The sequence below is a fragment of the Ranitomeya imitator genome, chromosome 7 (assembly GCF_032444005.1).
Source record: "Ranitomeya imitator isolate aRanImi1 chromosome 7, aRanImi1.pri, whole genome shotgun sequence".
Lineage (NCBI taxonomy): Eukaryota > Metazoa > Chordata > Amphibia > Anura > Dendrobatidae > Ranitomeya > Ranitomeya imitator.
In genome coordinates, this window is record NC_091288.1 from 142,072,340 (window position 1) to 142,099,004 (window position 26,665).

General features: G+C 42.0%; 1 protein-coding gene across 8 annotated transcripts in view; it reads right to left on the bottom strand.

Moving 5' to 3' along the window:
- The window catches only part of PMS1 (PMS1 homolog 1, mismatch repair system component), a 439,606-nt gene that overhangs the window by 106,393 nt on the left and 306,548 nt on the right, over positions 1 to 26,665 (bottom strand). For 7 of the 8 annotated variants that reach the window (XR_011314688.1, XM_069733861.1, XM_069733856.1 and 4 more), the window contains 3 exons: positions 19,657 to 19,779; positions 17,064 to 17,201; positions 10,056 to 10,867 (listed from right to left, as the gene is read on the bottom strand). Coding sequence is in view for 7 of the 8 variants with exons in the window: in XM_069733861.1 (XP_069589962.1) it covers positions 10,056 to 10,867; positions 17,064 to 17,201; positions 19,657 to 19,779 (1,073 nt within the window). In the remaining variant the exon portion in view is untranslated. The remainder of the gene's footprint in view (positions 1 to 10,055; positions 10,868 to 17,063; positions 17,202 to 19,656; positions 19,780 to 26,665) is intronic. The other variant, XM_069733857.1, reaches the window with a different exon arrangement.

Genomic DNA, 26,665 nt, shown 5'->3' on the forward strand with positions numbered 1-26,665 from the left:
CCCACACGAAGCCGGGGACCAACACACCGACGGCGGTTAGCAAAACGTTGAGCCCTTTCCTGAGACAATGTCAAATTGTCCACCACATGAGTCCAAATCTGCTGCAGCCTGTCCACCACAGAATCAACACCAGGACAATCAGAAGGCTCAACCTGCCCAGAAGAAAAACGAGGATGAAAACCAAAATTACAAAAGAAAGGTGAAACCAAAGTAGCCGAACTAGCCCGATTATTAAGGGCAATCTCGGCCAACGGCAAGAAAGACACCCAATCATCCTGATCAGCAGACACAAAGCATCTCAAAAAGGTTTCCAAGGTCTGATTAGTTCACTCAGTTTGGCCATTAGTCTGAGGATGAAACGCCGAAGAAAAAGACAAATCAATGCCCATCCTAGCACAAAAGGCCCGCCAAAACCTGGAGACAAACTGAGAACATCTGTCAGACACAATATTCTCCGAAATGCCATGCAAACGAACCACATGCTGAAAAAACAATGGAACCAGATCTGAGGAGGAAGGCAACTTAGGCAAAGGTACCAGATGGACCATTTTAGAGAACCGGTCACAAACAACCCAGATAACAGACATCTTCTGGGAAACAGGAAGATCCAAAATAAAATCCATGGAAATATGCGTCCAGGGCCTCTCAGGGGTTGGCAAAGGCAAAAGCAACCCACTAGCGCGGGAACAGCAAGGCTTGGCCCGGGCGCAAGTCACACAGGACTGCACAAAAGCACGCATATCGCGCGAAAAGGAAGGCCACCAAAAGGACCTAGCAACCAAATCTCTGGTACCAAAAATTCCAGGATGACCAGCCAACACTGAACAATGAACCTCAGAAATTAGCTTACTTGTCCATCTATCAGGAACAAACAGCTTCCCCACTGGACAGCGGTCAGGCCTATCAGCCTGAAATTCCTGAAGCACCCGCCGCAAATCAGGGGAGATAGCAGAAAGAATCACCCCCTCCTTAAGAATGCCAACCGGCTCAAGGACTCCAGGAGAATCAGGCGAAAAACTGCTAGAGAGGGCATCAGCCTTAACATTCTTAGATCCTGGAAGATACGAGACCACAAAATCAAAACGGGAGAAAAACAGGGACCATCGAGCCTGTCTAGGATTCAGCCGCTTGGCCGACTCGAGGTAAATCAGATTCTTATGATCGGTCAGGACCACAACGCGGTGCTTAGCTCCCTCAAGCCAATGTCGCCACTCCTCAAACGCCCACTTAATAGCCAACAACTCCCGATTGCCGACATCATAATTGCGTTCCGCAGGCGAAAACTTTCTGGAAAAAAAGCACACGGTTTCATCAAAGAACCATCAGACTCCCTCTGAGACAAAACGGCCCCTGCCCCAATCTCAGAAGCGTCGACCTCAACCTGAAAAGGAAGAGAAACATCCGGCTGACGCAACACAGGGGCAGAAGTAAATCGGCGTTTAAGCTCCTGAAAGGCCTCAACAGCCTCAGAGAACCAATTCGTCACATCAGCGCCTTTCTTCGTCAAATCAGTAAGGGGCTTAACCACACTGGAAAAGTTGGCAATGAAACGGCGATAGAAATTAGCAAAGCCCAAAAATTTTTGAAGGCCCTTCACAGATGTGGGTTGGATCCAGTCATGAATAGCTTGGACCTTAACAGGATCCATTTCTATAGACGAAGGAGAAAAAATAAAACCCAAAAAAGAGACCTTCTGAACTCCGAATAGGCACTTAGACCCCTTCACAAACAAAGCATTATCACAAAGGATCTGGAACATCACCCTGACCTGCTTCACATGAGACTCCCAATCATCGGAAAAAATCAAAATATCATCCAAATATACAACCATGAATTTATCAAGATAATTGCGGAAAATATCATGCATGAAAGACTGGAACACAGATGGAGCATTAGAGAGCCCAAATGGCATCACAAGGTATTCAAAATGGCCTTCGGGCGTATTAATATGCAGTTTTCCATTCGTCACCCTGTTTAATACGAACAAGATTATATGCCCCTCGGAGGTCAATCTTAGTAAACCAACTAGCCCCCTTAATCTGAGCAAACAAATCAGTAAGCAAAGGCAAGGGGTATTGGAATTTGACCGTGATCTTATTAAGAAGATGATAATCAATACAGGGTCTCAAGGAGCCATCCTTCTTAGCAACAAAAAAGAAACCCGCTCCCGATGGTGACGAAGAGGGCCGAATATGCCCCTTCTCCAAAGACTCCTTAACATAACTCCACATGGCGGCATGCTCTGGCACAGACAGATTGAAAAGTCGGCCCTTAGGGAACTTGCAACCAGGAATCAAGTTAATAGCACAATCACAGTCCCTGTGCGGAGGAAGGAAACTGGACTTGGGCTCATCAAATACATCCTGGAAATCCGACAAAAACTCAGGGACCTCAGAAGAGGGGGAAGAGGAAATTGACATCAAAGGAACGTCACTATGTACCCCTTGGCAACCCCAACTAGTCACCGACATAGTTTTCCAATCCAGCACCGGATTATGTTCCTGTAACCATGGAAAACCCAGTACAACAACATCATGCAGGTTATGCAACACCAGAAAACGGCAATCTTCCTGATGTGCTGGAGCCATGTACATAGTCATCTGCGTCCAGTACTGAGGTTTATCCTTGGCCAAGGGTGTAGCATCAATACCCCTCAAAGGAATAGGGCTCTGCAAAGGCTGTAAGGAAAAACCACAGCGCCTGGCGAATTCTAAGTCCATTAAGTTCAGGGCAGCGCCTGAATCCACAAATGCCATGACAGAAAAGGACAACAATGAGCAAATCAGGGTCACAGACCAGAGAAATTTAGGCTGTATAGTACTAATGGTAACAGACCTAGCGACTCTCTTAGTACGCTTAGGGCAATCAGAGATAACATGAGCAGAATCACCACAGTAAAAACACAGCCTATTCTGACGTCTGAATTCCTGCCGTTCTGTTCTAGTTAAAATCCTATCACATTGCATAGGTTCAGAACTCTGCTCAGAGGATACTGCCATATGGTGCACAGCTTTGCGCTCGCGCAGACGCCGATCAATCTGAATGGCTAGAGACATAGATTCGCTCAAACCGGCAGGCGTAGGAAAGCCCACCATAACATCTTTAAGGACTTCAGAAAGACCTTTTCTGAAAATAGCAGCCAGAGCCTCTTCATTCCATTTAGTGAGCACAGACCATTTTCTAAATTTCTGGCAGTATAACTCTGCCGCTTCCTGACCTTGACACAAGGCCAACAGGGTTTATTCTGCATGATCCACAGAATTAGGTTCGTCATACAATAATCCGAGCGCTTGAAAAAATGCATCTACATTCAATAATGCCAGATCCCCTGTTTCAAGAGAAAAAGCCCAGTCTTGAGGGTCACCACGCAGCAAGGATATGATGATTTTTACTTGCTGAATGGGATCACCAGAAGAACGGGGTTTCAAAGCAAAAAACAATTTGCAGTTATTTTTAAAGTTCAAAAACTTGGATCTGTCCCCAAAAAACAAATCAGGAGTAGGAATTCTAGGCTCTAAAGCCGGAGTCTGGACAACATAGTCCTGGATACTCTGTACTCTTGCAGCAAGTTGATCCACACGAGAAAACAAACCCTGAACATCCATGCCAAAGCATATATCCTGAACCACCCAGATATCAAGAGGAAAAAAAAGACAAACCAGAGCACAGAAAAAAAAATGGTTCAGAACTTTCTTTTCCTTCTTTTGAGATGCATTTAATTCATTTTTGGCCACTTGTACTGTTAAGATACGGTGGTCTAGGAGCAACATGGAACGAGCTCTGAAGGAAGTGGTAACTGTACTGACCGCAGTCCCCAAGCTCAACACAACACTAGAAGTAGCCGTGGGATGCTCCTAACTCTCCCTAGGCACCTCGTCACAGCCTAAGAGCTAACTACCCCTAAAGATAGAAGCAGGAAAGCTATCTTGCCTCAGAGAAAATCCATAAAGGATAGACTAGCCCCGCACAAATAATGACTGAGTGGAGAGGGAAAAGACATACACAGAATGAAACCAGGATGAGCACAGGAGGCCAGTCTAGCTAAATAGATAGGACAGGATGGAATACTGTGCGGTCAGTATTAAACACTACAAAAATCCACGCAGAGTTTACAAAAAATCTCCACACCTGACTAAAGGTGTGGAGGGTAAATCTGCTTACCAGAGCTTCCAGCAAGACAGAATTAATTCATACTGATAAGCTGGACAAACATAGAAAGCACAGAACGGATACGTCCACAATCTATGGACAGAAAAGAGCAAGCAAAAACTTAGCTTTGCTGAACTGGTCAGGATAACAGGGAAATCCAAAGAGATGTGAATCCAACCAGGAACCATTTACAAGTGGCACTGGCTGAAGGAAAGAGCCAGGCCTAAATAGCCGAGCAGAAGAGACGATCAGTGGAGGCAGCTGCTGACAGCTAACTCCAAGGAGCAGCCACACCACTTGAAACCACAAGAGGGAGCCCAAGAGCAGAACTCACAAAAGTGCCACTTACAACCACCGGAGGGAGCCCAAGAGCGGAATTCACAACAAGCTGGACTGCAGAGTGAAGGCAAAAGGGCAAACAAGTGCTAAGCATCTCTGGGAACTCCTTCAAGATTGTTGGAAGACCATTCCCAGTGACTACCTCTTGAAGCTAATCAAGAGAATGACAAGAGTGCAAAGCAGTCATCAAAAGCAAAAGGTGGCTACTTTGAAGAACCTAGAATATAAGACATAATTTCAGTTGTTACACTCTTTTTTGTTAAGTATATAATTCCATATGTGTTAATTCATAGTTTTGATGCCATCAGTGTGAATGTACAATTTTCATAGTCATGAAAATACAGAAATCTTTAAATTAGGTGTGTCCAAACTTTTGGTCTGTACTGTATCTCAAGAATGAACTGAAGAACTGTTACCATTCTATACACTGCAAGAAAAATATAAATTAGATCATATAGAGTTCGTAAAATTCTTGGACATTAAAACATAAAATAACAACAACTACAAATACCTAAACCAATAATCACTTTGATCAAGGAACCCAATAATGAAATAAATAACTTTTTAATAACAACATTGTATATAAATCCAATACATGCGCTACAATGCATGAAACTTTTTAGAAACTGATCAAAAGATGATATTTTACCCCAGTTAGACTTAATAAAATCTTCCCAGAACAGTCACCATTGTGCTAGAGGGAATGCGGGAAAAAGGGAGACATCAAGCATATCTTTTGGGAATATACCTCGATTAAAGAAACATGGAAAAAAGTGGAACAACTGATACAACAGATTACATACAATAATATAAAAGACTCTCTCCACAATTAACAACTCTAGCAATTGGGATAAATGATATACCAAAAGAAAATATCTATATAGTCTCACATATAATTATAGTAACAAATCATTTAATTGCATCCCATTGGAAAAGGAAAGACCCGCCAAAAATAGAGGACATCATAGAAAGAATAGCTACACATTATTACGGCACACTGTGATACTCACCTAGCTTCTCGGGTCCCTTGCCGCGTTCCTCCTCCTCCACTTCCGGGTCCTCAGCCGCGCTGGGGATCCCATTCCCCGTACATGCGCGCTAGGACGCTTAGGCTGCCGTCACACTAGCAGTATTTGTTCAGTATTTTACATCAGTATTTGTAAGCTAAAACCAGGAGTGGGTGATAAATGCAGAACTGGTGCATATGTTTCTATTATATTTTTCCTCTATTTGTTCCACTCCTGGTTTTGGCTTACAAATACTGATGTAAAATACTGATCACATACTGATAGTGTGACGGCAGCCTTAGGTCGCAGTCGCGCGCACTCCTGGGTTCTTTATGATGCCGGGTTGTACTGACCCAGTAGTGCTGTCCTACCTGGACAGCAGCCTCTGGGTATATCAGGTCACTTCCTGCTAGAGGAAGCGCCTGATTATTATTGTGCCCTTCTGTGCTCCCATCAGGCCCACTTAGGTTTCAGTACGTCAGGTCCCTGTACGCTTCCAGTGCGTGCGTGCTCTGCTCTGTCCCTGCACGCTTCCAGTGCGTGCTCTGCTCAGCCCCATTATGCTTCCAGTGAGTGCGTGCATGCTCTGCTGAGTCCCTGTATGCTTCCAGTGCGTGCTCTGCTCTGTCCCTGTATCCGGTACCCTCTGTGTGAACCCTGCCATGTGCTGAGTCCCGGGTTCTCTCTGTGGCTGCTCCACCCATCTGGTCCTCGGTGAGTACCCTGATTCGTTGTCCTCGAGCCGCCCCTCTGGCACAAGCTATCGCGGTGTGTCCCCCTACTAGGCTTGCCCCTAAAGGTCTCTGTATAGGGGTCGGTTCCACCTAGTCAGCTCGCCTGGGAACGGTCGTCACCACGATCCAGTGGGTCCACTCCAGGAATCATAACACACATAATGTGTACAAATTTAACCACACCATAAGACACAATAGATTTCCCAAATACTCAAAAAATTGAGCCCCCTGGAATAAAGAATTCACAACACCATTCACCTAGTCCCCTCCAATCACCGGAGAGTAGGCATGAGAAAGTGAAAAACATCAATATGAGAAGTCCTCGGGTGGTTGACAAGGATCCCTCCTTTGAAACAGGAGAATTAACAATTGCAAAAGAAATGTATGCTTGGAATACAAGAATTTGTTTTAAGAGTAGAATTAGAAACATAAATAGAAGTAAATATATTGTGTATTATTGGAGGATATAAAGTTGGTATAATTGTCTTTTCTTTAATAATAGTTAATAGTATGTTTATACTTGTTTAACCCCTTAGAGACAGAGCCAATTTGGTACTTAATGACCAAGCCAATTTTTACAATTCTCACCACTGTCAGTTTATGAGGTTATAACTCTGGAATGCTTTAACGGATCCCGCTGATTCTGAGATTGTTTTTTTTGTCACATATTGTACTTCATGTTAGTGGTAACATTTCTTCGATATTACTTGCGATTATTTATGAAAAAAACGGAAATATGGCAAAAAAAATTAAAATTTTGCAATTTTCAAAGTTTGTATTTTTATGCGCTTAAATCAGAGAGATATGTCACAAAAAAAACAGTTAATAAATAACATTTCCCACATGTCAGCACAATTTTGGAAACAATTTTTTTTTTGTTAGGGAGTTATAAGGGTTAAAAGTTGACCAGCAATTTCTCATTTTTACTACACCATTTTTTTGTAAGGACCACATTACATTTGAAGTCATTTTGAGGGGTCTATATGAGAGAAAATAGCCAAGTGTGACACCATTCTAAAAACTGCACATCTCAAGGTGCTCAAAACCACATTCAAGAAGTTTATTAACCCTTTACGTGCTTCACAGGAACTGAAACAATGTGGAAGGAAAAAATGAACATTTAAGTTTTTTTGCAAACATTTTAATTCAGAACCATTTTTTTTTTATTTTCACAAGTGTAAAAACAGAAATTTAACCATAAATTTTTTGTGCAATTTCTACTGAATACGCCAATACCCCATATGATGTGGGGGTAAACCACTGTTTGGGCACACCGCAGAGCTTGGAAGCGAAGGAGCGCCGTTTGACTTTATCAATGCAGAATTGGCTGGAATTGAGATCGGACGCCATGTCACGTTTAGAGAGCCCCTGATGTCCCTAATCAGTGGAAACGCTCCACAAGTGACACCATTTTGGAAACTAGACCCCTTAAGGAACTTATCTAGATGTGTGGTGAGCACTTTGAACCCCCAAGTGCTTCACAGAAGTTTATAACGTACAGCCGTGAAAATAAAAAATCGCATTTGTTTACACAAAAATGATCTTTTCGCCCACAAATTCTTATTTTCACAAGGGTAACAGGAGAAATTAGACCACAAAAGTTGTTCTGCAATTTCTCCTCAGTACGTCGATACCCAATATGTGGGGGTAAACCACTGTTTGGGCGCACCGCAGAGCTTGGAAGAGAAGGAGCGCCGTTTTACTTCTTCAATGTAGAATTGGCTGGAATAGAGATCGGACGCCATGTCGCGTTTGGAGAGCCCCTGATGTGCCTAAACAGTGGAAACCCCCACAAGTGACCCCATTTTGGAAAGTAGACCCCCCCCACAAGTGACCCCATTTTGGAAACTAGACCCCCCAAAGAGCTTATCTCGATGTGTGGTGAGCACTATGAACCCCCAACTGCTTCACAGAAGTTTATAATGTAGAGACATGAAAATAAAAAAAATCATATTTTTTCCACAAAAATGATCTTTATACCCCCAAGAAAATCTGTTTTACTCAGGTGAGATAAATTAACCCGCTCCGCCGGAAACCTTTTCTGACAATACCTTGCAGGTTGAAAAAGACAATATGGTCATGAAAAACAAGGTTAGTCCTAGTCAGTGGTCGAATCTGCTGACCCAAAAGTCAAAGGAGTCAGGGCTCAGTGTATCATCTGGAGAAATTGCACAGCCCATGTGCGACTAAGCCTGGCTGTTGAGGTGGAGTGCTCTTTTTGCTTAATTGCATCAGGTTGGTGCTGTGGCAGAGAAAACATATGGTCCATTATGACACATATACTGTAATCACTGCTGCTGTGGCTTTGGCTCCTTGTCATAGCCCTATTGATAGCATAGGCAGAGGGATATTGGGTCTGCTTTACAATGATGCAATGGTAGATCATTAATTTCATACTGACTATAAGGCTGCTTTCACACATCAGGTTTTTAGTTTCAGGCACAATCTGGATCAGTTTTTTTCTGATGCCTGATCCGTTTTTTCCCCATAGAGTTGTATTACTGCCGGATTGTGCCTGAAGGACATGCGTTTCATCCGTTTTGTGCCGGATCCGTCCCTTCAGGCTTTTTTGCTGGATACAAAAAACGTCTCCTGCAACGTTTTTTGTGTCCAGCGAAAAAGCCTGAAGCGACGTTTCCAGCAATAAACGCACAGAACTGATGTGTGAAAGAACATTTCCAGCGACCAAATCCCTTTTTCCACACTGAGCATGCCCAGAAGCTTTGTTTTGTGTCTCTCTCTATCTCTCTCTTTCTCTCCAAAAAAAATGCGCAGTACATAGAACCGAATCCAGCTAAAAAACGGATCCGATGCATCAGTTTGCATCCTTTTTTTACTATTTACACCGGATCCATTTTTAAGCAAATTTGCCGGATGGTGCCTGAAACCAAAAACCTGATGTGTGAAAGTAGCCTTAGCCACATCCCCTGCCAGTATCTGGAATAGTTCAATGTCCTCTCCGCATCCATATGAAGCTCTACCTCTTTTTCCTCAACGTCCTGCTGCGTGTAACATTCTCCCTGAGAGGTCCTCAACAGCCTATTGAATTTATATATGCTTGACCAGCAGGACACACGGCTGTAAATTCTCCGATGCTTACAGCAAGAAAATCGGAGAAAGATACCATTAGCAGTGTGATAAAAAAAATCACCTGACAGATCCCCTTTAGAAACAATTTACACTCAAATGCAAGAGGACGGCTGCCATTTAAAAATATATAGTTGTGTGATCAATTAGACTAGCACTGCTGCCTCAGTCTCTATCAACTGAATCTTTCTATATCTTCATTATATCTTCATTGCGGAGCTGTAAGCTATGCTATCCAGATGCATTCGAATTTGGATGCTGCGTTTCTTGACTCAACTTCATTACAATACAGGCTATGATAGCCCCTCCTGACTGGCTGTGCTATACATGTCATGCGATAGTGGAAAGTCATCTGGGGAAGGCCATGTCAGCCTTGTGCTTTGTGTAAAATGGTGGCTGGCGTTTTGTGGTGATTTTTTCAAACTGAATAGCAAATTGTTTGAATTTGACAGTGCAATGAGGGTCCTAAAAGTTGACACTAATTCGATTTACATTGAATCAACGCGCTCGCACACAGAACGTAAATTATTTGGATTTTACATGTTATGAAATGAAAGAGGCCTGAGCCTAACTGAGGTATATCTGAGTGAAGCAAATTATCTACAGAAGTTACCTTATTAAAGCAAATCGACTTATACAATTTGCATATAATGTGGATACTAAACATTGTAGTACTGCAATAGAAAATAAATGGGGTTTCTTTCTCATAGGGCTGCGATCACGTGGTGAAGAAACTTACCTGAGCTTTTCTTCTTCACTAAGTTTTTCCCATAGCTCCAAAGTAACTGAAGCAATTTCATCAACTGGAACCTCTGGACTGTCATTGAGCAACGAAGCTCTGTGCTCCTGAGTAAATATGTCTATTGCCGACACAGGCCTCTTGGTCACTCGATTGTTCATGAGATCATAGGCAGTAATAAATCCAGGCTTCTCAGTTATTATATTTTTTGTTTTGTTGTCTGTATTTTCATGACGGCTCTTATTCAAAGCAGCTTCATTTGACTTCTCACCGCAGTGGCTTACAGCTGAAGGGCACATTACCGCTACCGGCTGTATATTGTCTATAGCGTTGCTTCTGAAAGCATTCCCTCTGCTCCAAGTATCATCAGTTATTAAAAGATCATTATTGGATGTTGTATTTCCTACTGCTTGTATCTCTTGAATCTGGGCATCAGTATAAGAACTACATTCAGCATCTTTCTGGTTTACTTGATCTGATGAGGAACTAGTAGAATGTGGACCAGAGTATTTTTTGCCACCAGCCTGCTCCGTGTCAGGTTCACGTGTATGATCACAGCTGGAGGACTGATCTTTTACATACAAATATGGTCGCATCTCACTTTTACCATTATTATTTATAGGAGACAAGGACAAATTTTCTTCTTCCATATTCTTATTTTCAATATTAATTTTATGCTGATCTTCACTTGGAGAATCAATATGATTGATATTGTTATCTTTGGACGGTGTCTCTGTTTTGCTAATTGATGTAGTTACTAGGTCAGGATAAAGTGATTTTAACACCTTCTCCACAGCTTCAAAAATAAATTCCTGTAGGAAGGGAAACGATATTGACATTAAGTTATGGATATGTCATTCCATTGAGGACAATGTCTGTGATATTACACAATGGTATAACATTTCAGTTTATATGTATATAGGCATCAGTCAATGACCTGTGATTACAATTAGAAGAAATAATGTGATGGCCTTATACATTTCAGATATCCATAGATATGATGGTTGATCCCACCCCATTCACCCAAGTTTGGAGCAGGTCAAATAAGCTTATTAGAAAGCCAGCTGGAGGAGCTTAAAGGGAACCCATCAATCTTCATACTTAGGCCTCTTTCACACTTCCGTCTTTCATCTCCCGTCACAATCCGTCGTTTTTTCAGAATGCAGGATCCTGCAAAACAATTTGCAGTATCCTGCATTTTCTCATAGACTTGTATTAGCGACAGATTGTGATGGATCGCCACCCGTTTCATCCGTCTTTCACTGGATCCTGTATAAAAAAACGGTCCGTCAGGCAGAGAAAACATTCAGAGGAACGTTTTTCTGCACGTCGGAATATCGGTCAGCGACGCATCCTGCGCTGCCTGTCACTGGCTACAATGGAAGCCTATGGGTGCAGGATACGTCGCTGCCTGTGAAAAGCAGGAATCCAGCGACGGGTCAATGCATGGAAGAATTTCCCGTCAGGGACATTCTCTCTCGCTCTCTTTCTACTATTGATGCTGCCTATACAGCATCAATAGTAACAAGATATAATGTTAAAAATAAAAAAAAAATAATTAAAAAAAAAAAAAAATCGCAAGATTCACACCTACCAGCGTTCCCGCACAGCGTCACTGATGCTCCAGGCAGCTAGCGTTACTTCTTAGTAATATATTGCAAGATTTCGCAATATATTACTAGGAACGCTAGTTGCCGGGAGCATCGGTAACGCTGCGCGGGTACGCCGGTAGGTGAGAATACTGAGATTTTTTATTTTTTTAACCTGGTTTGTGTTGTGTATGCGTTTTCGCTTCCGCTGCGAAGACGCATACACAACAGGTGCACATAGGCTCGACGGGTCCTTCAGAAAGACAGGCCCAGTGCACACGTTTTCCACAATATGCACAGGATCCGTCATTTCAACGTCTTGACGGATCCTGTGCAGATTTCGGAAGTGTGAAAGAAGCCTTAGCTGATCACTACCAAGAGAAAATTAACTTTATTTTCCCTGGCAACAATCCGGTTTCAGTTACAGAGGAGCCACCAGTTCAGTCACCACTCTGAGTATACAGAGCGAGTAACCGGGTCCCCCGGCCCTGACTGACACTGGCTCTGCAATGGGGCCTGCTGTCAGTCAGTGCCATTAGTTATCCAGCACCATACACACTGTAAGAGACACAAAAATATCAGTATTAAAGTATTTTGCTCATCCAGCCACAGAAAAAAAAAGAAACAAAAAGTGATCAAAATGTTGTTTATATCTAAAAATGGCACCAGTGAAAATTCAGTATATCCTGCAGAAAATAAGACCTCTCACGACTCTATACAAAAATTTAAAAAAATGATAAAAGTCTACAAATATTGAAAATAAATAAATGTTTTTTTTGTGTGAAAGTTGTGAAAGAAAATAACTATATACATTGGGTATTGTCCTGAAGAAAAGAGTTAATATATCAATGAAACTGAATATTAATCAGTATACAGTAGTCTTCATTGTAGGTAGACTTACAGCTGATTTTGTCATGGGACCATTGGCATGACCAGTTTCCCCAAAATGTCTCAGGAGCTGTTTTTCAACTCCACCATGTCAGGCTGCATGTTGCTCTTCTTATGGCGAGTAGTCTGTGTGGCCTAAGCATGCTACTATCTTCAAAAAACTGACTGTCACATCCAAACATAGACTAAGTGTGAACAGGTGCTGAACCTAGAGTCACCAACTCATATACTCTCAAACCAAAAGGCAGCACATTAGCCTTCTGATTGAGCACTCCGCCTTATAACCACACGTGTTTTTAATCCAGGCAGGACCACTATCCCTTTACAGAGATATAGATTTTAGTCTAACAGAGGATTTATGTTCCCATACAGATGATTTTATTTTAAGGGAGGAAAGGCATTGCTAGGTCCTGGAAAAGAGAAATGCCTTATCGTGGCTTCCAGGTACACATGATTTTATGCGCTAAACTTTCTCAATTTTTCATATTTCATTTTTTAAATTTTTTATAGTTTTCATATTTCTAATGCAGTATTGCCATTCAGTTTTCATAATTCATATTTACATTCTATGGCACTACAGTGGCTGCCTTTTTGTTTGTAAGCATGCTACTATGGCCAGCAGCTTCTTCTCACATGTCTCCAATTTATCACATCTAAGATGTTATTGGAAGTCAATTTCAAGAGGAGCTACCAGCGTCTCAAGGGAAAGCAGCGTGCAGCGCCGCGAAACGCGCGTCGGGGGTCGCTCTCTGGCTGCACCCTTCCCTCCTCATCCCTCTCGCGGTAAGCCACCTGGTCACCTTTACTATTTTTTGGTCCCATTTGTTTGCCGGGCACACTGGTTTACCCCTAGATACTTGGGATTTACTATATGCAGTACTCAGTGTATCCCCTTTACATGGGCATTACTACCTGGTGTTCCTGTTAGGCTCGCATTATACATTGCCCTCTTCTTTTTGTGGCTATTTATGATATATGAGGGATTGCTGGGGGGAGGGGATTTTTCTCCTTCATATGTTTTCTGGTTACGTCTTCACCTTTATGTGTTATGGATTGTTTGAATTTTAATATTTGGTATTTATCAATAAAGATTTTACATTTTATTCTATGTTTGGCTCCCTGTCCTCCGGATATTATATAATTTTGGAGGAGATCTAGTTTGTCTGGGTGCCCCTATAAACTGTCTCTTAGGGTTTTGCTTCCCAGACTGTTGTCATGTTGGTGGGATTATGTATATTATAACACAGCTCACGTAGCATATAACAGCCCATATAGTATATAGCACAGCCACATAGTATATAACACGGCCCACTGAGTTTATAGAACAGCCATCTAGTATATAGCACAGCCCACGTAGCATATAACAGCCCACGTAGTATATAACACAGCCCACGTAGTATATAGAACAGCCATGTAGTATATATAGCACAGACATGTAGTATACAGCACAGCCCCCCTGCCCCCAAGAATGGCCCCATAGTCCAGTACTCACTGTTAGTTACAGAGAAAAAAAAACACTCACCTCCCAACGTTCCCGTGCCGCGCTACTCCCTCCCTGCTTCGGTCTTGGCAGCTGCCGCTGCACTGCCTGCCACACAGCGAGTGCGCAATGACATCGCGCACCCGCACCGGCAGTGTCAGAGGCAGAGTGGGGAATGACGGGAGAGGGGGCATCAGGTGACGCTCTCTCCTCCATCATTTGCTTTGAACTTTACCGGCAGACGCTGGTAAAGTTCAAAGCCGTGGCGGGGGGGTTGGCAGTTGCGACAGGCGCCCCCCCCCTGCCAGAGGTGTATCTAGCCTTTTCCTGCACCCGGGGCAAAGAATCAGTTTGGCGCCCCCCAAACCACCCCCATTGGAACCTTAACTCTATTGAAACTGTATGACCAAGCCAACCACATTCCTGAATCCCCATAATGTTAAAATAGATAGCAATAAAAGTAAAATTAATTGAGACATCAGTAGGTTAAGTGTTTTTGAATATCCACATTGAATCAGGAGCACCATATAATCCTGCATAAAGGTTAATAATGGCCCCATAAGATGCTCCATAAACACATTTGCCCAATATAGTGCTGCAGAAACGTTGATTATGGCCCCCTAAGATGCTCCATAGAGACATTTGCCCCGTATAGTGCTGCAGAAACGTTGATTATGGCCCCATAAGATGCTCCATAGAGACATTTGCCCTGTATAGTGCTGCACAAACATTAATTATAGCCCAATAAGATGCTCCATACAGACATTTGCCCCATATAATGCTGCAGAAACGTTATTGCCCCATAAGATGCTCCATACAGACACTTGCCCCGTTATAGTGCTGCATAAACTTATGGCCCCATAGATGCTCCATACAGACACTTGCCCCGTTCTAGTGCTGCATAAACGTTATGGCCCCATAAGATGCTCCATACAAACACATGCCCCATTATAGTGCTGCACAAACGTTATGGCCCCATAAGATGCTACATACAGACATTTGCCCCATATAATGCAGCACAAACATTATGGCCCCATAGATGCTCCATGCAGACACTTGCCCCATTATAGTGCTGCACAAACGTTATTTCCCCATAAGATGCTCCATACGGAAACTTGCCCCGTTATAGTGCTGCATAAACGTTATGGCCCCATAAGATGCTCCATACAGTGACTTGCCCCATTATAGTGCTGCACAAACGTTATGGCCCCAGAAGATGCTCCATACAGACACATTTGCTGTTGCTGCGATTTAAAAAAAAAAATCACATACTCACCTCTCCGTCGCTCAGGCCCCCGGCACTTTCAATATTCACCTTTCCTCGTTCCGGCCGCCGCTCCATCTTCTTCAGCGTCTTCTGCACTGACGTTCAGGCAGATGGCGCGCACTAACCATGTTCATGTTTTCCACATTAATGTACACTCTGCACCACATCTTGACTGAAAAAAACAGAAATGTAGACATTTTTGCAAATTTATTAAAAAAGAAAAACTGAAATATCACATGGTCACAAGTACTTAGACCCTTTGCTCAGACACTCATAATTAAGTTACATGCTGTCCATTTCCTTGTGATGCTCCTTGAGATGGTTCTACTCCTTCATTGGAGTCCAGCTGTGTTTAATTAAACTGATAGGACTTGATTTGGAAAGGCACACACCTATCTATATAAGACCTCACAGCTCACAGTGCATGTCAGACAAAATGAAAATCATGAGGTCAAAGGAACTGGCCAAGGAGCTCAGAGACAGAATTGTGGCAAGGCACAGATCTGGCCAAGGGTACAAAATACTTTTTGCAGTACTCCAGGTTCCCAAGAGCACAGTGGCCTCCATAATCCCTAAGTGGAAGAAGTTTGGGATCAACAGAAGTCTATATCAGGCCGTCCAGACAAATTGAGCAATCGTGGGAGAAGCGACTTGGTGGTAGAGTAAAAAAAGAACACCAAGAACAATGTGGCTGAGCTCCAGAGACACTGTAGGGAGATGGGAGTGAGCTCCACAAAGCCAACTATCACTGCAGCCCTCCACCAGGAGGGCCTTTATGACAGAGTGGCCTGACGGAAGCCTCTCCTCAGTGCAAGACATATGAAAGCCTGGATAGAGTTTGATAAAAAAAACACATGAAGGACTACAACACTGAGAAATAAGATTCTCTGGTCTGATGAGACGAAGATAGACCTTTATGGTGTTAATTCTAAGCAGTATGTGTGAAGAAAACCAGACACTGCTTATCACCAGCCCAATACAATCCCAACAGTGAAACATGGTGGTGGCAGCATCATGCTATAGGGGTGTTTTTCAGCTGCAGGGACAGGACGACTAGTTGACATTGAAGTAAACATGAATGTGGCCAAGTACAGACATATCCTGTATGAAAACCTCTTCCAGAGCACTCTGGACCTCAGACATGGCCATGGGTCACCTTCTGACAAGACAATGACCCTAAGCACACAGCTAAAATAACAAAGGAGTGGCTTCAGAACAACTCTGTGACCATTCTTGACTGGCCCACCCTGAGCCCTGACCTAAACCTAATATAGCATCTCTGGAGAGACCTGAAAATGGCTGTCCACCAACGTTCACCATCCAACCTGATGAAACTGGAGAGGATCTGCAAGGACAATGGCAGAGAATCCCCAAATCCAGGTGTGAATAACTTGCTGCATCATTCCCAAGAAGACTCATGACTGTACTAGCTCAAAGGGTGCTTCTACTCAATGCTGAGCAAAGGGTCTGAATACTTATAACCACGTGGTATTTCAGTTTTTCTTTTTTAATAAGTTTGGAAAAATTTCGACATTTCAGTTTTTTCAGTGCAGAGTGTACATTAATGAGAAAAAAAATAACTTTTTTGAATTTACAAAATGGCTGCAATGAAACAAAGTGAAAAATTTAAAGGGGTCTGAATACTTTCCATACCCACTGTAACTAACATATTTATTGATCTTGTGATCTCCATAATTCCACGACTTCTCCATTTTGGCATGGCAATCCCAATGGTTATACTTGATATATTATTTCCACAAAGCAAAATATTATATGTACTGTACCTTATTATGTAGTAACACTTGAGTTTTATCTGGTGTTAAGTTTACATCCACAGATGAGGGTGGAACAAGAATATTCATGAAGAATATTGGATAGAAGCGAGAAGAATCCTTGTTTCGATTATAATGCATGCGAACCATCTATAGTTCAAAAATATGAAGTTTTTTTTACTTAAGATGGTAATTAATGAAAACACATTATATTTTATTAATATTCAGCTCAATGCAGAAATCAAGCAAACTGCGCAAACATCAAGACAAAATAGAAAAATAGAAAAGGATTAAATGGGTACACAAAGGAAGAAGGAAAAAAAACAAACGTTTACTTTTGAGCAGGTCATTTAATTAGGCAAAATATCAACCTGTGATACAAATGTAACAAAAGCCAACGTTTATGCTATCTTGATATAACAAACTTCTAAAAGCATCACTCCAGCGTTAGTTTTTTATTTTACCCCTGGAATGGTCTCACTAATCTAAGCTCCCTGACCCTAGTATTATACACTGCTCAAAAAAATAAAGGAAACACTAAAATCCCACATCCTAGATATCACTGAATGAAATTTTCCAGTTGTAAATCTTTATTCATTACATAGTGGAATGTGTTGAGAACAATAAAACTTAAAAATGATCAGCGTAAATCACAACTAATATCCCACGGAGGTCTGGAGTTGGAATGATGCTCAAAATCAAAGTGGAAAATGAAGTTACAGGTTGATCCAACTTCAGTGGAAATGCCTGAAGACAAAGAAATGATGCTCAGTAGTGTGTGGCCTCCACATGCCTGGATGACCTCCCTACAACACCTGGGCATGCTCCTGATCAGGCGGCGGATGGTCTCCTAAGGCAGGGGTCCCCAACTCCAGTCCTCAAGGCCCACCAACAGGTCATGTTTTCAGGATTTCCTTTGCATTGCACAGGTGATGCAATTATTACCTGGGCAAGACTAAGGAAATCCTGAAAACATGACCTGTTGGTGGGCCTTGAGGACTGGAGTTGGGGACCCCTGTCCTAAAGGATCTCCTCCGAGACATTGACTAAAGCATCCGCCAATTCCTGGACAGTCAGTGGTGCAAAGTGACGTTGGTGGACCATTCCCATTTTATTCAGGTGTATCCATATATACGGCCCACCCTGTACATACACACACACACACACACACACACACACACACACGTATATATATATATATATATATATATATATATATATATATATATATATATATTTATATATATATATATATATATATGTATGTATATATAAATATACATACACATACACACGTACGTCATGGTCGAAAGTGTTGGTACCCGTGAAATTGCCCCAGAAATGATTTTTTACAGAAAATTATTGCAATTATACATTTTGTTATACAGCTTCTCCCCTTTTCATCTGGTTTCAGGAGTGATTTTCATATTGCCAACACCTGTTACTTGCCACAGGTGAGTTTGAACGAGAATCACATGCTTGAAACAAATTTGTTAACCCACAATTTGGAAAGGTGACAATTTTTTTCAGGTCAATTTTTGGGATTTTGTGTAAAATTATTTCCAATTTACCTTTTTTCAGTTTTTATTTTGTGTTCCAATACAAACAAAGGAAATCAACATGTGAATAACAAAACAATGAGTAATTGCAATAGTAACATATTAACATAGTTTTTAAGGTTGAAGGAAGACTTCAACTTCAACTAGGCTGAAGTCCATCTAGTTCAACCCTTATCCTAACCTAACATGCCCTAACATGTTGATCCAGAGGAAGGCAAATAAAAAAAAACGTGGCAAAGAGTAAGCTCCACACTGGGGAAAAAATTCCTTCCCGACTCCACATATGGCAATCAGACTAGTTCCCTGGATCAACGCCCTATCAAGGAATCTAATGTATATACCCTGTAACATTATACTTTTCCAGAAAGGTATCCAGTCCCCTCTTAAATTTAAGTAATGAATCACTCATTACAACATCATACAGCAGTGAGTTCCATAGTCTCACTGCTCTTACAGTAAAGAATCCGCGTCTGTTATTATGCTTAAACCTTCTTTCCTCCAGACGTAGAGGATGCCCCCTTGTCCCTGTCTTAGGTCTATGATTAAAAAGATCATCAGAAAGGTCTTTGTACTGTCCCCTCATATATTTATACATTAAAATAAGATCACCCCTTAGTCTTCGTTTTTCCAAACTAAATAACCCCAAGTGTAATAGCCTATCTTGGTACTGCAGACCCCCCAGTCCTCTAATAACCTTGGTCGCTCTTCTCTGCACCCGCTCTAGTTCAGCTATGTCTGTCTTATACACCGGAGACCAGAACTGTGCACAGTATTCTAAGTGTGGTCGAACTAGTGACTTGTATAGAGGTAAAATGATGTTCTCCTCATGAGCATCTATGCCTCTTTTAATGCATCCCATTATTTTATTGTCTTGGGAGAAATACTTCATTTTCTGGAACAATTTCAAGGGTGCCAACACTTTTAGCCATGAGTGTATATGAACACACAATTTTTTTTTGTAAACAAATTAACATATTAAACAACAGTCAATGATGATCAGCAAATATATTTCATAATGAGTAATTAGTTGATGATTTTGATGTTACCTTTAATATGTCTTTAGCATGAACAGGGCGATGGTTTATATAAATAAAGCTCTTATCTGGGCCATGAACACTAGTTAGTGTGCGGTCTGCATCTGGTCTTGGAAAAAATCCATGGATAGCAATCTGTTATTACAATAAGAATAAAACACATGATGTTTAAAAGAATCATTCATATTTAGGGTATGTGCACACGTCAGGATTTCTTGCAGAAATTTTCCTGACAAAAACCGGACATTTCTGCCAGAAATCCGCATGCGTTTTTACCGCGTTTTTGACGCTTTTTTTTTTTTTACACGTTTTTAGTGCGTTTTTTGTGCGTTTTTTCTTGTCCAACCTCTTCATTTACATACTCCATTGAAGAATAATGTTTACACACACAGACAGGTAGACAGATTTAAACACCGCTTCGTAAATAAACTACATACATATTCTAGAATACCCGATGCGTTAGAATCAGGCCACCATCTAGTAGCTATGTAATAGCAAGGCCGATTTTTATTAATGAACGTTTAATTTAAAAAAAAAAAAGGGGAAAAAAATGGCGTGGGCTCCAGTGCAATTTTCTGCGCCAAAAGGCGAAAGCCGACGGCCGGGGGCCAATATTTGTAGCCTGGGAAGGGGGTAATACCCATGGCCCCTCTCTAGGTTATGAATATCAGCCCACAGCTGTCTGCGCAGCCTTTACTGGCTATTAAATTAGGGAGACCCCAAAAAACATGAAGTGAGGTCCCCTTATATTTTACAGCCAAAAAGGCTACGCAGACAGCTGCGGGCTGATATTCATAGCCTAGAGAGGGGCCATGGTTATTGGCCCCCCCAGCTACAAATACCAGCCCACAGCTGCCCCAGAAATGGCGCATCTGTTAGATGCGCCAATTCCGGCACTTAGCCCCTCTCATCCCACTCTCCTGTAGCAGTGGGATATTGGGTAATAAGGGGTTAATGTCACCTTGCTATTGTAAGGTGACATTAAGCCCGGTTAATAATGGAAAGGCGTCAATAATACGCCTATCCATTACTAATCCTATAGTAGTGAAAGAATTAAAAATTAAAAGACACAGCCCGAAAAAAGCATTTTAATATACTTAATTTCACCATACTTACCATACTCTATAACCTGCAAAAAATTAAAAATAATAAACCAGCCGTATACTACCTTTCCGCCATAGTCCAATTAATAACGAGTGTCCCACGACGATCTCCCCTATAGAACAGTGACATTGGGTGATGTCACTGCTCTATAGATCTCCAGTGACATACTGACAGGAGACAATGGTTCCTGCAGTGCATCACTGAAGAGGTTACCTGAGTTCAGGGTCTCACTTTATGGCAAAGCTGCGTGGGAATTTTCCTACACAGCAGTGCCACAAGTGAGAGTAGGGACTATTTCTCACAGAGGCGGAGGAATACATTGCTGAAGGATACCTTCCTTATTGTATTCCTGGAGCCCCTGGAGAGCAGTTACATCAGCTGATGTGGCTGCTCTCCACGGGAGATCGTCGTGGGACACTCGTTTTAATTGGATTTCTGCGGATAAGGGAGTATATTGCTTGTTTATTATTTTAATATTTCTTACAGGTGACAATAGCTTCGGGGATCAAGATGACAAGGTCATTGTTAGTATGTACTCTGTTATATGTACTGTATGTCTATATGTATGTTGTTTGTAGTGTATGTTGCATGTCGCATGGTGCATGTATGTCGAATGTCGCATGTCGTATGTCGCATGTTGTATGTTGCACATTGTATGTTGCACATTGTATGTTGCATGGTGCATGTCGTATGTCGCATGCTGTATGTCGTATGGTGCATGCCGTATGTCGCATGTTATATGTTGTATGTCGCATGTTGCATGGCGTATGTTGCATGTTACATGGTGCATGTTGCATGTCGCATGTTGTATGTGGGATGTTGCATTTCACATGTTGTATGTCGCATGTTGCAGGTTGATACATAAAATGAAAATAATGGGGATAGGGGAAAATATGTGTAAGTGGGTTAAGAGCTGGCTCAGGGATAGGAAACAAAGGGTGGTTATTAATGGAGCACACTCGGACTGGGTCGCGGTTAGCAGTGGGGTACCACAGGGGTCAGTATTGGGCCCTCTTCTTTTTAACATATTTATTAATGACCTTGTAGGGGGTATACAGAGCAGAATTTCATTATTTGCAGATGACACTAAACTCTGCAGGGTAATCAATACAGAGTAGGACAATTTTATATTACACAATGATTTATGTAAACTAGAAGCTTGGGCTGATAAATGGCAAATGAGCTTTAATGGGGATAAATGTAAAGTCATGCACTTGGGTAGAAGTAATAAGATGTATAACTATGTGCTTAATTCTAAAACTCTGGGCAAAACCGTCAATGAAAAAGACCTGGGTGTATGGGTGGATGACAAACTCATATTCAGTGGCCAGTGTCAGGCAGCTGCTACAAAGGCAAATAAAATAATGGGATGCATTAAAAGAGGCATAGATGCTCATGAGGAGAACATAATTTTACTTCTATACAAGTCACTAGTTCGACCACACTTAGAATACTGTGCACAGTTCTGGTCTCCGGTGTATAAGAAAGACATAGCTGAACTAGAGCGGGTGCAGAGAAGAGCGACCAAGGTTATTAGAGGACTGGGGGGTCTGCAATACCAAGATAGGCTATTATACTTGGGGCTATTTAGTTTGGAAGAACGAAGACTAAGGGGTGATCTTATGTTAATGTATAAGTATATGAGGGGACAGTACAAAGAACTTTCTGATGATCTTTTTAATCATAGACCTGAGACCGGTACAAGGGGGCATCCTCTACGTCTGGAGGAAAGAAAGTTTAAGCATAATAACAGACGTGGATTCTTTACTGTAAGAGCAGTGAGACTATGGAACTCTCTGCCGTATGATGTTGTAATGAGTGATTCATTACTTAAATTTAAGAGGGGACTGGATGCCTTTCTTGAAAAGTATAATGTTACATGTTATATATATATATTAGATTCCTTGATAGGGCGTTGATCCAGGGAACAAGTCTGATTGCCATATGTGGAGTCGGGAAGGAATTTTTTTCCCCAAGGTGGAGCTTACTCTTTGCCACGTTTTTTTTTTTTTGCCTTCCTCTGGATCAACATGTTAGGGCATGTTAGGTTAGGCTATGGGTTGAACTAGATGGACTTCGTCTTCCTTCAACCTTAATAACTATGTTACTATGTATGTCACATGTTGTATGTCGCATGGTGCATGTTGTATGTCGCATGGTGCATGTCGTATGGTGCATGTTGTATGTCTCATGTTGCATGTCACATATCGCATTGTGCATGTTGTATGTCACATGTTGTATGTCGCATGTCGTGTGTTGCATGGTGCATGTTGTATGTCACATGTTGTCTATCGCATGTTGTCTATCGTATGTCGCATGTCGTATGGTGCATGTTGTATGTCATATGTCGTATGTTGCATGTTGTATGTCACATGTTGTATGTCGCATGTTATATGTCGCATGTTGCATGTCGCATGGTGCATGGTGTATGTTACATGTTCTATGTCGCATGTTGCATGGTGTATGTTGTGTGTTGTATGTGAACACAGTATAGACGAGTCTGGCTCTGCTACATCTGGATGCCTGACATCTAGATGTAGCAGAGCCTCTAAATGATCGCTGGAGATAAGTCTCCAGCGATCACCTACACTTCAGCGTTCTCACAATCAGCTGATCAGCTGTTTGCGAGAACCAGACTAGTGACCGGATATAACCCCCGGTCATGTGCACGGCAGTTCTCGCGATACATTATCGCGAGAACTGCAGTGGACGATGGACTTCCAGCGGCGGGACAGGTGAGCCGGAATTAAAATTAGTAGACATGCGTAGTAAGCTGCGTTTACGCAGTTATTACGCATGTGACTAATCATTAGATGCGGTTTTACCACATTTAACCCCTTCATGTCCCAGCCTATTTTGACCTTAAAGACCTTGCCGTTTTTTGCAATTCTGACCAGTGTCCCTTTATGAGGTAATAACTCAGGAACGCTTCAACGGATCCTAGCGGTTCTGAGATTGTTTTTTCGTGACATATTGGGCTTCATGTTAGTGGTAAATTTAGGTCAATAAATTCTGCGTTTATTTGTGATAAAAACGGAAATTTGGCGAAAATTTTGAAAATTTAGCAATTTTCACATTTTGAATTTTTATTCTGTTAAACCAGAGAGATATGTGACACAAAATAGTTAATAAATAACATTTCCCACATGTTTACTTTACATCAGCACAATTTTGGAAACAAATTTTTTTTTTGTTAGGAAGTTATAAGGGTTAAAATTTGACCAGCGATTTGTCATTTTTACAACGAAATTTACAAAACCATTTTTTTTAGGGACCACCTCACATTTGAAGTCAGTTTGAGGGGTCTATATGGCTGAAAATACCCAAAAGTGACACCATTCTAAAAACTGCACCCCTCAAGGTACTCAAAACCACATTCAAGAAGTTTATTAACCCTTCAGGTGCTTCACAGCAGCAGAAGCAACATGGAAGGAAAAAATGAACATTTAACTTTTTAGTCACAAAAATTATTTTTAGCAACAATTTTTTTATTTTCCCAATGGTAAAAGGAGAAACTGAACCATGAAAGTTGTTGTCCAATTTGTCCTGAGTACGCTGATACCTCATATGTGGGGGTAAACCACTGTTTGGGCGCATGGCAGGGCTTGGAAGGGAAGGAGCGCCATTTGACTTTTTGAATCAAAAATTGGCTGCACTCTTTAGCGGACACCATGTCACGTTTGGAGAGCCCCCGTGTGCCTAAAAATTGGAGCTCCCCCACAAGTGACCCCATTTTGGAAACTAGACGCCCCAAGGAACCCCAGGTGCTTCACAAATTGATCCGTAAAAATGAAAAAGTACTTTTTTTTCACAAAAAAATTCTTTTAGCCTCAATTTTTTCATTTTCACATGGGCAACAGGATAAAATGGATCCTAAAATGTGTTGGGCAATTTCTCCTGAGTACGCCGATACCTCATATGTGGGGGTAAACCACTGTTTGGGCACATGGTAAGGCTCGGAAGGGAAGGAGCGCCATTTGACTTTTTGAATGGAAAATTAGCTCCAATTGTTAGCGGACACCATGTCGCGTTTGGAGAGCCCCTGTGTGCCTATGCATTGGAGCTCCCCCACAAGTGACCCCATTTTGGAAACTAGACCCCCCAAGGAACTTATCTAGATGCATATTGAGCACTTTAAACCCCCAGGTGCTTCACAGAAGTTTATAACGCAGAGCCATGAAAATAAAAAATAATTTTTCTTTCCTCAAAAATGATTTTTTAGCCTGGAATTTCCTATTTTGCCAAGGATAATAGGAGAAATTGGACCCCAAATATTGTTGTCCAGTTTGTCCTGAGTACGCTGATACCCCATATGTGGGGGTAAACCACTGTTTGGGCGCACGGCAGGGCTCGGAAGGGATGGCACGCCATTTGGCTTTTTAAATGGAAAATTAGCTCCAATCATTAGCGGACACCATGTCACGTTTGGAGAGCCCCTGTGTGCCTAAACATTGGAGATCCCCCAGAAATGACCCCATTTTGGAAACTAGACCCCCAAAGGAACTAATCTAGATGTGTGGTGAGTGCTTCACAGAAGTTTATAACGCAGAGCCATGAAAATAAAAAAAAAAAAATATTTTCTCAAAAATGATCTTTTAGCCTGCAATTTTTTATTTTACAAAGGGTAACAGGAGAAATTTGACCCCAAAAGTTGTTGACCAGTTTCTCCTGAGTACGCTGACACCCCATATTTGGGGGTAAACCACTGTTTGGGCACATGCCGGGGCTCGGAAGTGAAGTAGTGACATTTTGAAATGCAGACTTTGATGGAATGCTCTGTGAGCGTCAAGTTGCGTTTGCAGAGCCCCTGATGTGGCTTAACAGTAGAAACCCCCCACAAGTGACCCCATTTTGGAAACTAGACCCCGAAAGGAACTTATCTAGATGTGTGGTGAGCACTTTGAACCCCCAAATGCTTCATAGAAGTTTATAATGCAGAGCCGTGAAAATAATAAATACGTTTTCTTTCCTCAAAAATAATTATTTAGCCCAGAAGTTTTTATTTTCCCAAGGGTTACAGGAGAAATTGGACCCCAAAAGTTGTTGTCCAGTTTCTCCTGAGTACGCTGATACCCCATGTGTGGGGGTAAACCACTGTTTGGGCACACGTCGGGGCTCAGAAGGGAAGTAGTGACTTTTGAAATGCAGAATTTGATGGAATGGTCTGCAGGCGTCACATTGCGTTTGCAGAGCCCCTGGTGTGCCTAAACAGTAGAAACCCCCCACAAGTGACCCCATTTTAGAAACTAGATCCCCCAAGGAACTTATCTAGATATGTGGTGAGCACTTTGAACCCCCAAGTGCTTCACAGACGTTTACAACGCAGAGCCGTGAAAATAAAAAATCATTTTTCTTTCCTCAAAAATGATGTTTTAGCAAGCATTTCTTTATTTTCACAAGGGTAACAGGAGAAATTGGACCCCAGTAATTGTTGCGCAGTTTGTCCTGAGTATGCTGGTACCCCATATGTGGGGGTAAACCACTGTTTGGGTGCACGTCGGGGCTCGGAAGTGAGGGAGCACCATTTGACTTTTTGAATACAAGATTGGCTGGAATCAATGGTGGCGCCATGTTGCGTTTGGAGACCCCCTGATGTGCCTAAACAGTGGAAACCCCTCAATTCTAACTCCAACACACCCCTAACCCTTATCCCAACTGTAGCCGTAACCCTAATCACAACCCTAACCCCAACACACCCGTAACCCCAACACACCCCTAACCCTAACCACAACCCTAATTCCAACCCAACCCTAGCCCTAAGGCTATGTGCCAACGTTGCGGATTCGTATGAGATTTTTCAGCACCATTTTTGAAAAATCCGCGGGTAAAAGGCACTGCGTTTTACCTGCGGATTTACCGCGGATTGCCAGTGTTTTTTGTCCGGATTTCACCTGCGGATTCCTATTGAGGAACAGGT